Raw genomic sequence first — 11,266 nt, 5'->3', positions numbered from 1 at the left:
ATCAAATTAATAAATATAAATCCAATTGAGAAGGATAAAATTGTTAATTCTATTCTTTGATTCCCGCTAATTTAGTTAGGAGATTTCAAAATCAAACCTATTTTAAGCCCTAAATCTTTACAAAAAACTGGGATAAAACTTCACCTTCTTCTCCAACAATTGATTAAAACCCTAATCGTAATACTCAAAACCGCTATTGATAGTTTTAACAAATCCGAATATTTGAAACTGATATGATTTATAATTACTGGGATAGTGGTGTAACGAACTCGCGATCTGCTGGTTAAATGAATTGTCTTTTTTGCCCTTTAGAGAAAATTAAAAGAATGACACGTGTCTTCATCCTGTGGTCGCGTACTTTAGGGATGAGCAAATGGTACCCGGTACCGGTGCCGGATTTACCAAACCGGGTACACTTTCGGTACCGACTTTTGAGATTTTCGGTACCGGTTCGGTACCGGTATTTACTGGTTTTTACACTTAAATACCGATACCGGTACCGAATCGTACCGTACTGGGTATATTCGGTACCAGTACCCACTTTTGGAGATTTTCGGTACTGGTAGTCGGTACCAAGCTCATCCCTAATCGTACTCATATGATAAGAGCAATTGTATTCTACATTTTCTCTCTGTATATATAGTTTTAATTTTATAGGTCTATTATTCATACGACAATATATTTTATCGAAGTTATGTACAAGTAACATAAAATTGTAAATGAATTGTGACGTTTGATGTTTTATTTAATATAACGAACCGGTATTTTCGATACAAATACCGGTTAACACCAAAGTTATCAAACTTAAAAAGTAAAGAAAATAAAAATTATTGTAATATTAAAATAATAAAAGTATAAGAAACTGTATCGGGTCGCCCCGCCACGAAGCGCGATTATAACCCACTAGTTTGATTTAAATTTAAGGAGTATGTGTATTTTAACATAAAACTTGATTCAAGTCTTTTCGGTAGAAATGCATATGTATAAATGTATATTATTAGTTTTTCCAAAGTGAAACTTTTAACTTGCACAAAAATTTCTTCACCAAATCGTAGAGGATTCCAAACAAAAGACTCCATGTCAAACATCCTCACATCCACCAGTGCTCGCTCCCCTTTGCTGGATCAGTAGCTTAGAACGGGTCCCACCGTCCCGGTTTCTTGCTGACCGTCTTTCTATATTTTTTATAGAAGTTTTGCCGTTCAAAAAATACGTTCCTTAGAAAGAACATCAACCCTTTAGTCACTCACATGAATAAAAATCACCACACCATCACGCCCTGAATAATTAATTGTATTGAAAAGTGAAAACCTTCAACTTTCATGTAATCCTTTTAATCTTAATGGGTCAACCAGGTTCGCATATCAAATACGATGAATCGGCTAAAAATGTGTCGATATGTCAAACTAGTTGGAGGACCGACCTTTTTAAATTTCAACACATTTAAAATGACGAACTATATAGAATATAAATTCAAGCAAAAAACCAAATCCAAAACAGACTGTAGTACATAACTCTAAATATTTCTCTTTTTATGCTTTTAGAAAACTTTCTACACTTTAAAGATTGCTAGTTCGGCCATTCCCAACCCGAACACCACCCGTTTACCCATTTAGCCTCAGCAATCAGCACATAAGAGGATTCACAATGGATCATCTATATTTAGACCGTGGGGTATGGTTGGGCTTGGGGTGGGGCGGGGGTTGGGCATTGGTTGACACGTGGAATGGGTGGCAGACATAGGCTAAACCCACATTCAACACGGTATGATGGGGCAGGGGTTTAGGGCGTGGGTTTGGTGGGCTTCGCTAGGCTGACCCGCTGGGCTGACCCACTGGCTATTTCAATATTATTTAAAACAACAAATTTAATTTTTTTAATATTTTTAAATAAAGAAAATTACAAAAAAAAATCCTAACTTTTATATTTGTTTTTTATCTCTTCTCTCAACGCCAAGACTAGTTGTAACTCGTCACCCTGTAGGTGATCAATGGGCTGGGATAGAAATTTCAAATCATCCCGCTTTTGTTTCTGGGCATCTCTAGCTTCTTTGCTCCTTCGTATTTTGGCCCTTTGTTGTTGGAATACGTTGAATGTATCCAACTTGCATGAAATGTCATCCAACTGCTCGCTGTATATTCCCCTACGCGAGCTAGAACTCCCAGCCATGGTTGTAAAAGTCCCGCCTAGGCTCCGAGTACTCCCCGAGTACTCACTACAAGGTAGGCTGCCGAGGCACGAGTACTGGTCTCCCATGCCAATTACTCCCCGAGTAATCTCCGCCTTAGCCGAGTACTCCCGAATCCGATTAGGGAGCGCCTAGCAAGTTTTGCAACCATGCTCCCAGCTGAAGGCGATGCCGTATCAGATCTAGATTTTTGAGCACACCTTCTTGAGGCATTTCTTCCATACTCAGGCCGGTTTGGGCTTGGCGAATCATCCAAAAGGTCCTCAAACTCTTGATCTCGTGCATCAGATTGGGCTTGGGACGAGGCCCTTGACCTTTTGGAAGACAAGTTAGTTTCGCTACCAATGGGGATAGTCGCCCACTTTGGATGGAACTTACAAATCTCCCAACAATGCATGAAACGGAAGTCGGTCTTCGTATTTGATTTGAATGTGACCACTGCATTTGTCAAAATGCCGGCTTCGGTTTCACCACTTTTAGGGTTTTGTTTTGCTTTATTTAAAAAACCACTAAATTTTGTAAGTTGGGTGCTTATCTCGCTCCACTTTGAGGATAAGCTATCGTTTTCACGATAAGTCTCCCTACCCATTTCTTCATGGAATAGTCTACTAACCGATTCCCACAGGGCGCTTCGATGTTGCGAATTTCCTATTTTAATAAAAAAAATTAATATATTACGAACTTATATAAAAAATAACCATTAATAAAAACAAAGGTTAAGAATACCTAAAGTTGAATGTTGAGATTGTTCACACCAAGCCCTCGCCAATGCAACTTCTTCAGCAACGACCCATTTTTGTTGTTTTTGTTTGACGGTTTCAACTACTTTATCCTCCTCGGTTTTTTTCTTATGACTTCTCTTTTTGATGGGTTTCGATGCGGAAGGACCATCATTTGGTGGTTGAGTTTCGGGAACGGATTCGTTTTGTGAAAAGTCGATGGAGGTTGGTGAAAGGTCGATGGGCGATTGTGAAAACGGGGTAGGTATCGAATCGTCGGTGTGTGGGAAGTTAGTAAACAAACGATTCCCGATATACGATGCATAACCCGCCATGTCAGGCATAGGAGTGTGTATGAAAAACGGACGAGTGGGTGGTGGGCTAGGATTATTTTCTTGGAATCCATATGGGTTGCTCAGGTCAAAAGGACGGTTGTAAGGATGCATTTTTTCGTTTTGTAGAAGGAGAATTGAAGATGTATAGAAGTTGTGGTTGAATGTGGTAAAAAATGGAAGAAAAATGTGAGTTTTATAGTGAAAAAATGGAAGAAAAAATTATTTTTTTTTTAATATAGCCGTTGGCCAACGGCTCTTTTCTTTTGGCCATACACAGCCCGCCATGTCAGCTCGCTTCCCCCGCCCCACGCCCGGCTTGAAACCCAAGCCCCAAGGGCCACGCCCCAACCCAAGCCCACCCGGGGTGGTGCCTTGGGCGTTTTCCCCCAACCCACGCCCCAACCCAAGCTCGTGTCACCTCTATATTTGTGAAAGTAGTAATTGTTGTGAGTGAGAAAGAGAAAGAAGAAAAAGTTATTGTTCATCAGTAAATTTGAAGGAGATACTGTTCACCTTTATAATTTTTTAATATTTTTTTCAAAGTGGTTGTGATTGGAGGAAAGAAAAAAGGTAATGATAAAAGTATTATTTAATTGAAAAGGAGAGATAAAATGTAGTGTTTTCTAATGTAATTATAGAGATAGAGTAAGAGATTTAATTGTAAATGCTCTAACGGTAAAACCTTGGAATAAAGATGTTCTAAGTTCTGTCAACTCAATAAAGTGACAAGACACATAAAAAGGTTGTATACAACAGAACAAGGATCCAATCATCTTCTGGACCTAACCTATACGTAAACCTTCGGTGGCAATTCAATATAGAGAAAGGATTATCAGACTATGATACAACATGTTAATGAATTAAAAAAAACTCAAAAATTCAAACATTTTCCATACCGTCTAACGCCGATGAGGCTGATGTGACCTTCTACTGCTTCCATCCCTACTCAATGCTGAAAACTGGTTGCCACCGCTGTGTTGAGGGCGGACCTGGCCTCTGCCGCCGCCCGGATTCCCATGAGGGGCCCAGCCGGCACCCTGTTGATGTTGATGTTGCTGATGATGATAATTGGCATCGCCATCGTACGCATAACCACGACCACCCTGCTGAGGATAGTAATGACTGCTAGCAGGCAAATGTTGATGTTGATGGGGCCCACGTGGTGGAGCATATCCATGTTGATTCTGGTGGTATCCATGTGGAGGGTTTGACCTATTGTAATGGCTATTTGAAACATAAGGCTGACCGTAGCTCGGGTCATAGTTATGTGGAGGATAACCTGAACTGGGTTGGACCATCCTACTTGGGTCCTGACTGTAGTAGGGTCTATTACTCTGGTAGGGTGGGTAGTGAGGAGGTGGGCCATGTGGGACCGGGTCATAGGGTTGATAATGATTATTACGTCTATCCGGCTTTACTTGTATACTATTAGTGACTAGTCGATGTGCAGCATCTCCAAGGTGTCGACCAGAAATAGCTCCACGAGGGTTATGGTTTTCGTGCCTGTTGTTTTGCCCGTTCCTACATTTAAAATTGCTTCAAAATTCTCATAAACAACCAAACCACAAGCAAAAAACTATTTAACGCGTATTTCAATGTGTGTTTTGAGTGGGTGTACCTTCCGTTCTCCCATGGCCGCCTTCCAGTATCTTCATGCCATAAGGCAGGCGCTGGTGGAACATCATCTATCGTTACAGTCTACAGCATAGTCAACGCCAGATCAACACAAGTGTTGTATATTTGTAAGGCAGACTAATTAGTAATTACCTTTTTTGGCAGTTTGACCCCTGCAGGTGGTCGAGATATATGGCTATGATATTCCGGAAGTGTGTATAGAACGCATCTGGAATAACGATAGGTTAAAAAAAGTAAATCAATAAACTGGAAGAAACATGATGATGATGATATGAAAATTAAACGATAGCAAAAGGCGTTTTTGTAGCTTACATGACTTGATTGTCCAAGATATCATCCATCCCGTGAACAGGTGAACTGAATATTGGAGGACATGGATCCCCAGCACAAAGAGATATATATCCGTTCATTCCACCACTGCAAACACACCCAAACTAAACTTAAAAAATGAAAAAAAAAAAAGAAAAAGAAACCAAGAATTAGACATTGCAACACGCACCTTGCATACGGGTCAATTTGCTCTTTGACTTCAACTCGTTCCTTAGCTGACAATTGTTTGCAACGGTCGTTTAGAGAAAATATATACGGAGATAATGTGTGTGATAATGCCACAAAAAGCATGTCAAACATCGTGCTATTTCTCCGAGCCTCTTCCTCCTGTAGAAAATAGAGTAACCAAGAGTTAGTAAGACCATTTTTCTTGTAGGATTATAAAAAATAATTAGAGATGTAAATTATACTCTTCATACCGTTAACGTATGTTCCACTTTTTCCACTTCCGCAAGAAGACGAGCTTCATCTATGAATGGCAACTTTGCTATTCCCTAAAAACAATTACCAAACAGTACTTAAGGTTGTCAATTACATGAAAAGGATATAACAATAATCAACCATAAGTTCACACCTGCCATGCAAACCGCTTGCCGTTCATGTCGACCTCAAAATCTGAAACAGAATTTATAAGAAATCACATAATGTAAAATATATTTGAGCAATACAATGGAAGGTCTGTTATAGTCAAAGCAGTGGCATTACCTGTTGGATAAAAATCAATGATGGGTGAATTTGGATCCGTCATTAATTTTCTGTAATGTTCAGGAAGAGCATGGGAACTGCAAAAAAATAAAACAAAAGAATCAATTAGAGATTTGAAACATGGAAATAAATTCAAGGAAAAGAATGTGGCATATTCAACCTTGCAGCAGGAAACACGCCCATCAGCTGATTAAACGGTTTAAACGGTGAACCTAGTTCAAAACTAATATCTAGTTCTCCAAGATCCTTAAGATCAGAAGCAAACGGTGCATAATGGTACGGATAGAACCTGAAAGGACAATTTTGAGTAATTTACATCAGTGAATTTTTATACCAAACACAACACTTGACATGATATTCACACTTCTTCATGATTTCATTTAGGAACAAGAAAATGCTTCAACAGGTTTCCAAATTCTTTTAGATATTATATGGTGGTACCAACAATTTATTAAAATAGTGGCTAAATAAATAAAAAAATAAGTTACCATTGCCAAGAACAGACACCTTCATAGTAATAGTGCATCACCCAACATAAGCCTTCAGTATATTTATGAACCTGTGAAAAGTGAATATATATCTCTTGGTAGAATTTTACAAGAAGGCTTTCAAGCAGTCAAATTAAACAACTGTTACAAGTTACACTCATTTTTTTTTCTTTTTCTTATGTTCCTTCTGTTTTAGTTTCTTTCTTTTTCTTTCTTTTTTTACTTTTAAGAGAATTAGAGTCTAAGAAAGTTAAAATCTTACAACATCTCTCCGTATTTCCTCAAGTTCTTCTGGGGAATTTGCAGAAAACTTCTCTTCATAGTACCTCTCTTTCCAACCAGGCACTCCCAGTTTTATCTGACATCAAAAAACATGTTGAACATAAGAACATGAACACTAAACAGATTAATAGATCTTGATATTTGATTACAACTACGCATTTTTACGTTCTTATAAAAAAATAAGTAACGCACTCATTGTAAGCAAAAAAAAAAAAATTAGACTTTCTATGCATCTCTAATCACCTTATCCTCGTCAGGCTCGTCAGAATTAAAAGCATCAGATTTCTCACGAAGTATCTCCTTCAGTTTTGTTTTCAGTTCTTCTTTGTTGTCAAGTGGCTGAAAATTAGTAACAGTTAAGACGATAGAAAAAAAAACATGCACCACATATAAAAAGTTCTCCAGCGGGAAACAAACATCATCTCTTTCAAGACTGCTCTCAGCTTCAACGATGGCAGCACCAACAGTAGACCCAGAAGACCTGCGTGCAAGTTTTTGCGCTCGCGAGTCACCCTTAGATTGGTATGGTGATGGTGAAGGCCCAGAAGCAAGTCGTGACCCATGAAACCGCCCTACTGCAACTAATGATTCAGGTTCTAATTCTGGTCTAGCATCATCTCCTCTTGTCTTTTGAGCTTTTGCTTGAGCTTTGTCTCGTTTTATCCTTTCGGCTTGTCTCTAAACAAAACATTCAAAAAGTAGACATTAATATTTTTAGACTTTTTCTAAAATATTATTAATATATAAATCACATGTTTTAACCTGATGCAAGCGGCTTCTTTTCTGAAAGATTTGATCTTCATATGAACCCACAGCCTGAATAAACTGTTCCACTTTGCTAAGGTCTGCCTGGGAATGAATAAAAAAAAGTAATAAACAAATGTGGAACACTAGAAGACTTAAATGACTAAAAGGTAGAAGCCACATAGAAATAGAATCGATATAAACATATAACAAAAGATAGTCACCTTGCTTCCATTAGTTAGATACCCGTTCAAGGTCCTGAACTCCTTTTTATATACGGCTAAAAGTAAATTTATTGCACCCTGAAGAAAAGATAATTAGAAAATTGAACTTTTTATTTACACTATAGTCACTTGCAAAAAAGTTGGAAATGTACCTCGCGAATTTCTAAAGTGGGCATATGTGGTAGAAAATCGTTCCCAACAAAGAAACACATGAAGATAAAATCATCAACTATTCGTTCAAAATCAATCTTGAAGGAAAGATTAGGGATTCTCATCTCGAATTCAAGGTATTCTCTAAGAGTCCAAATGTTGAGAAACTGCAAAAAAAAAAAAAAAAAAAAAACATGAACATGTAAAAATGACAACAAAAGTGTCAATAAACTAAACGTAATTAACTACAAATAGTAAAATACCTGGTATGGCTTCTTCGGCACGGCATCAGCACCGCCTTTTTCATCAAACTCACCCGCCTTCCTCTTTGCCTTCCCTTCACAAGCTGCTGCTAAATGACCTACTTGACCACAAAGAAAACACTTGTCTTGTTGTCCAGGAGTATATACGACCTGAGACGTCAAAATAACATAACATAAATTATAAGTTCACTACACATTTATCATGCTATTTGCAATAGCCGTTAAGCTATTTTTTCTTCTAGAAAACAAAATATTACATAACCCTTTCCCTACTTCGGTTTTACTAAATTGTAAAGATATATACCTCTCTAAGTATTGAAAAATGAACTTCATGAGTAGCCAAAGCCAACATAATCAAATCAGCATCCTGTAGTTCGAAACAAATATAAATAACAGAGCAACCAACAAATATAACATATTAAGGGGAAAATCACTAGTCAGATGCAAATATTAGAAATGAGTTAAGAGTAAACAATACCAAACCGTATAAACAATGACGGGTGTTTGGATCAAAACCAGGAAGATTTCTTTGAAGACGAATATAGGACATTATCTTATGTTCCCCTTCACCAGGAACATTTGCATCAGAAAGGATAACCTACAAAAAAAATAATAAACAGCCATAACAAGTTATAGTGCAATACTGTAAAAAATACTTCTTCCATAGACCATGATTAAAAGTTACCTTTATGGGTTTCCATCCGGGATCATTGTTTAATCTTTGGTGAATATAATACTGCAACGCAACCGACAAAACCGCCATGAACTCAGTCCCGGGGGTAATGACGTTAGAATCAAAAGTTTGAGATTCTTGTTTGGGAGGAAGTTTTCTGCCTTCCCTCTCAAATTCCTCCCTTAGCCTCTCCTCCTCAGCTGCCTAAAAGTCAAAGTCAAAGTCAAACATTTTATTCAATGCAAAACCTGAAATGATAAAGCACTTCATGTGTAACATGAGAGATACATCATACATACCGCATCTGCTGCATCTTTGGCTGCTCTAAACCGTCTAGAGCGCTGTTGATTCATTTTTGCTCTTGGGGCAACACCATCTATACCAAATTTTCAAATATTTTAAGAATTATAAGGTTTTGCGATAACTTATCAGTTCTAAAATAGCATTAAAAGGGGGTATTTTAGGGTCAATGCTCACCAATAGCCATATAAAGCAGTTTACGTGGACGCACCATCACAAAAAGCCGATCTATGTAGTCAAACATGCATTGAAACACCTCATTAAAAGAGGTTGGAGAAGGCTGCATGCATGAAAATAACCAAATTAAGCTGCAACATCAAACATAAGATCAAACAAAACAATATCATCTTTTCAAAAAAAAAAAAAAAACCAAAACAATATCATAAAAAATTTGAGATAAACTCATACAAGCAACTATTAAAAATAAACTGCACACAGACTACAATGCTAGTAAAAAAAACAGATAATAACTCTTTGATGAACCAGAGGTTACCATCCCAGTATCAGTCCAAAATAAAGTATTACTGATCTTAAGCCAACACCTGGTGATTGGTTTTCGTTTTCCGTAAAAGCTGTCAATCCCATGGTGTACTTTTATGTTTCATTAGCCTTATTAAACAATCTAGCGGGTGAGAATAAATAAAAATCAACGGAGTTTAGAAACTAAAAGTCTCACCAATAAAGTGGAGTGTGTTGTCATTTGACAAACGTTGTCATGTTAGAAATGAAAATCAAACTCTGAATCACACGAATTCTTTCCATTCTTTCTTCCTAGAAACAATCCACAGTATATTTACAAGTTATTAAGTGGTTTGGGTTGTTCATGGTCCTCTTAGTGTTCTAGTAACCTTTATATAATCAATTTAGAAGATTTTACTCAAAAAGTATACAATAGTTATATACATACTCACTAACATTCATATATATTAGAAATAGAAATCAAACTCTTCTTTCTTCCTAGATATGATCCACAGCAATGTTTAAAAATCAAGTGGTTTTATGTTGTTCATATGTCCATGATGGTGTTATATTTACCTTTATATAATCACATTAAAAGATCTTTTTCAAAAAGTATAATAACAGTCATATGCACACTAACTAACACTAGTCAAGTACCTTGAATTTGAAACAAATCATATAAGCATATCAAAACATGCAAATGAATTCGCCAAAAGCTCATTTTGTGCAATACACAACCTCTTAACACACTAAACATACACCCTCCCACAGAATTCCTTGCAAACTAGCACATTAACTTTAATGTAGTGTTCGTTATACATAATGGAACGTAATCCGGATGGAATTGGAATTTAGATTGCATTCCTTAAGCTGTTTGGTTTCAACAAAAGAAGGAACCCTAAATAAATATAAATCCCTTGAAGCAGTTTCAATTCAACCTCAATTCCGTCTTACTTTGAAATGAACAGCATAAGGAACGGAATCTACGTTCCATTTCCATTTCCATTCCATTCCATTCCATTCCATTCCATTCCATTCCATTCGGTGAAACAAACACTAACTAAGTCAGTTCTCTATAACCCTGTTAAATCCTAATTAATTCAACTCAAGCAACACAATAACATAACAATAGTAACAACACATGATTCACATACAACAATTAAATAATCCTCAAAACACATATACATAGGAAGAGAGAGAGAGGTACCCGGTCTTCGGGGTGAAAACAAGGGTGAATGATTCCGTTCATATCGAGATAGAGATTGTCGTACTCAATTTGGTTAGGGTTAGGTTTAGATGTGTCCACGGGGATTTTAATGCCGTCAATCTCCACCGGTTCTTCCTCAATGACATCTACAACCACCATTGGATATTTCTCCGCCAGCCACCGGTAAAACGCCGGAACACCCATCGCCGCCGGTTAAGTTGAGAGGCGCCGCTTTGCGTGTTGGTTCGGTTTGAGAGAGAGAGAGAGAGAGAGGGAGGGAAATAATAAGAATGGCAGGGTTGGATACGGAGATTGGATGTTAAATTGGTCAAACAGATTAGATATTTTTGGATGGTTTTCAAAGTACAATATATATCTAGGATGCACCCATGCGTTGCGGTGGGGCGAAGTGGCGAACAACGATCTCACACTACTGTCAACTAAGAAGTTGCGGCGTGTTAATGCGAAAAAATTAAATTGAAATATAAAACATATAGAAAAATAACTAAGTCGATCTAGGACATGCGCGTTACGATGTACGTGTCAAACGGAAAAAATAGGAGT

At 37.5% G+C, this 11,266-nt stretch overlaps 1 protein-coding gene across 2 annotated transcripts; it reads right to left on the bottom strand.

Annotated features, from left to right (window-relative positions):
• Positions 1-3,900: 3,900 nt before the first annotated feature.
• LOC110895685 (5'-3' exoribonuclease 3) lies at positions 3,901-11,022 on the bottom strand. 2 transcript variants are annotated; one of them, XM_022143009.2, is made up of 24 exons: positions 10,703-10,994; positions 9,214-9,316; positions 9,036-9,112; positions 8,749-8,940; positions 8,542-8,661; positions 8,368-8,430; positions 8,064-8,213; positions 7,803-7,967; positions 7,651-7,728; positions 7,445-7,531; positions 7,100-7,360; positions 6,926-7,021; positions 6,663-6,758; positions 6,401-6,471; positions 6,073-6,201; positions 5,913-5,989; positions 5,782-5,822; positions 5,627-5,701; positions 5,377-5,534; positions 5,190-5,294; positions 5,010-5,085; positions 4,861-4,940; positions 4,139-4,763; positions 3,901-4,041 (listed from the first exon to the last, which is right to left on the bottom strand). In XM_022143009.2, exons 1-23 carry the CDS (start codon positions 10,904-10,906, stop codon positions 4,142-4,144), a joined length of 3,126 nt encoding a protein of 1,041 aa, XP_021998701.1. In that variant the 5' UTR covers positions 10,907-10,994; the 3' UTR covers positions 3,901-4,041; positions 4,139-4,141. The 2 variants fall into 2 exon arrangements, with proteins under 2 accessions (XP_021998701.1, XP_021998700.1); XM_022143008.2 differs by having other exon boundaries at positions 3,932-4,763; positions 10,703-11,022.
• Positions 11,023-11,266: the final 244 nt, after the last annotated feature.

The sequence above is a fragment of the Helianthus annuus genome, chromosome 12 (genome assembly GCF_002127325.2).
Source record: "Helianthus annuus cultivar XRQ/B chromosome 12, HanXRQr2.0-SUNRISE, whole genome shotgun sequence".
Taxonomy (NCBI): Eukaryota; Viridiplantae; Streptophyta; class Magnoliopsida; order Asterales; family Asteraceae; genus Helianthus; species Helianthus annuus.
This window is presented reverse-complemented; position numbering and strand designations above follow the sequence as displayed.

Excerpts from the sequence above, each read along its gene's own strand:
- LOC110895685 (XM_022143008.2), bottom strand. The coding sequence starts at position 10,906 with ATGGGTGTTCCGGCGTTTTACCGGTGGCTGGCGGAGAAATATCCAATG. Across the intron at positions 8,662-8,748 it reads CCGGATGGAAACCCATAAAG|GTTATCCTTTCTGATGCAAA; the intron begins GTAACTTTTAAT and ends TTTTTTTTGTAG. Across the intron at positions 6,759-6,925 it reads ACGAGCCTGACGAGGATAAG|ATAAAACTGGGAGTGCCTGG; the intron begins GTGATTAGAGAT and ends TTTTGATGTCAG.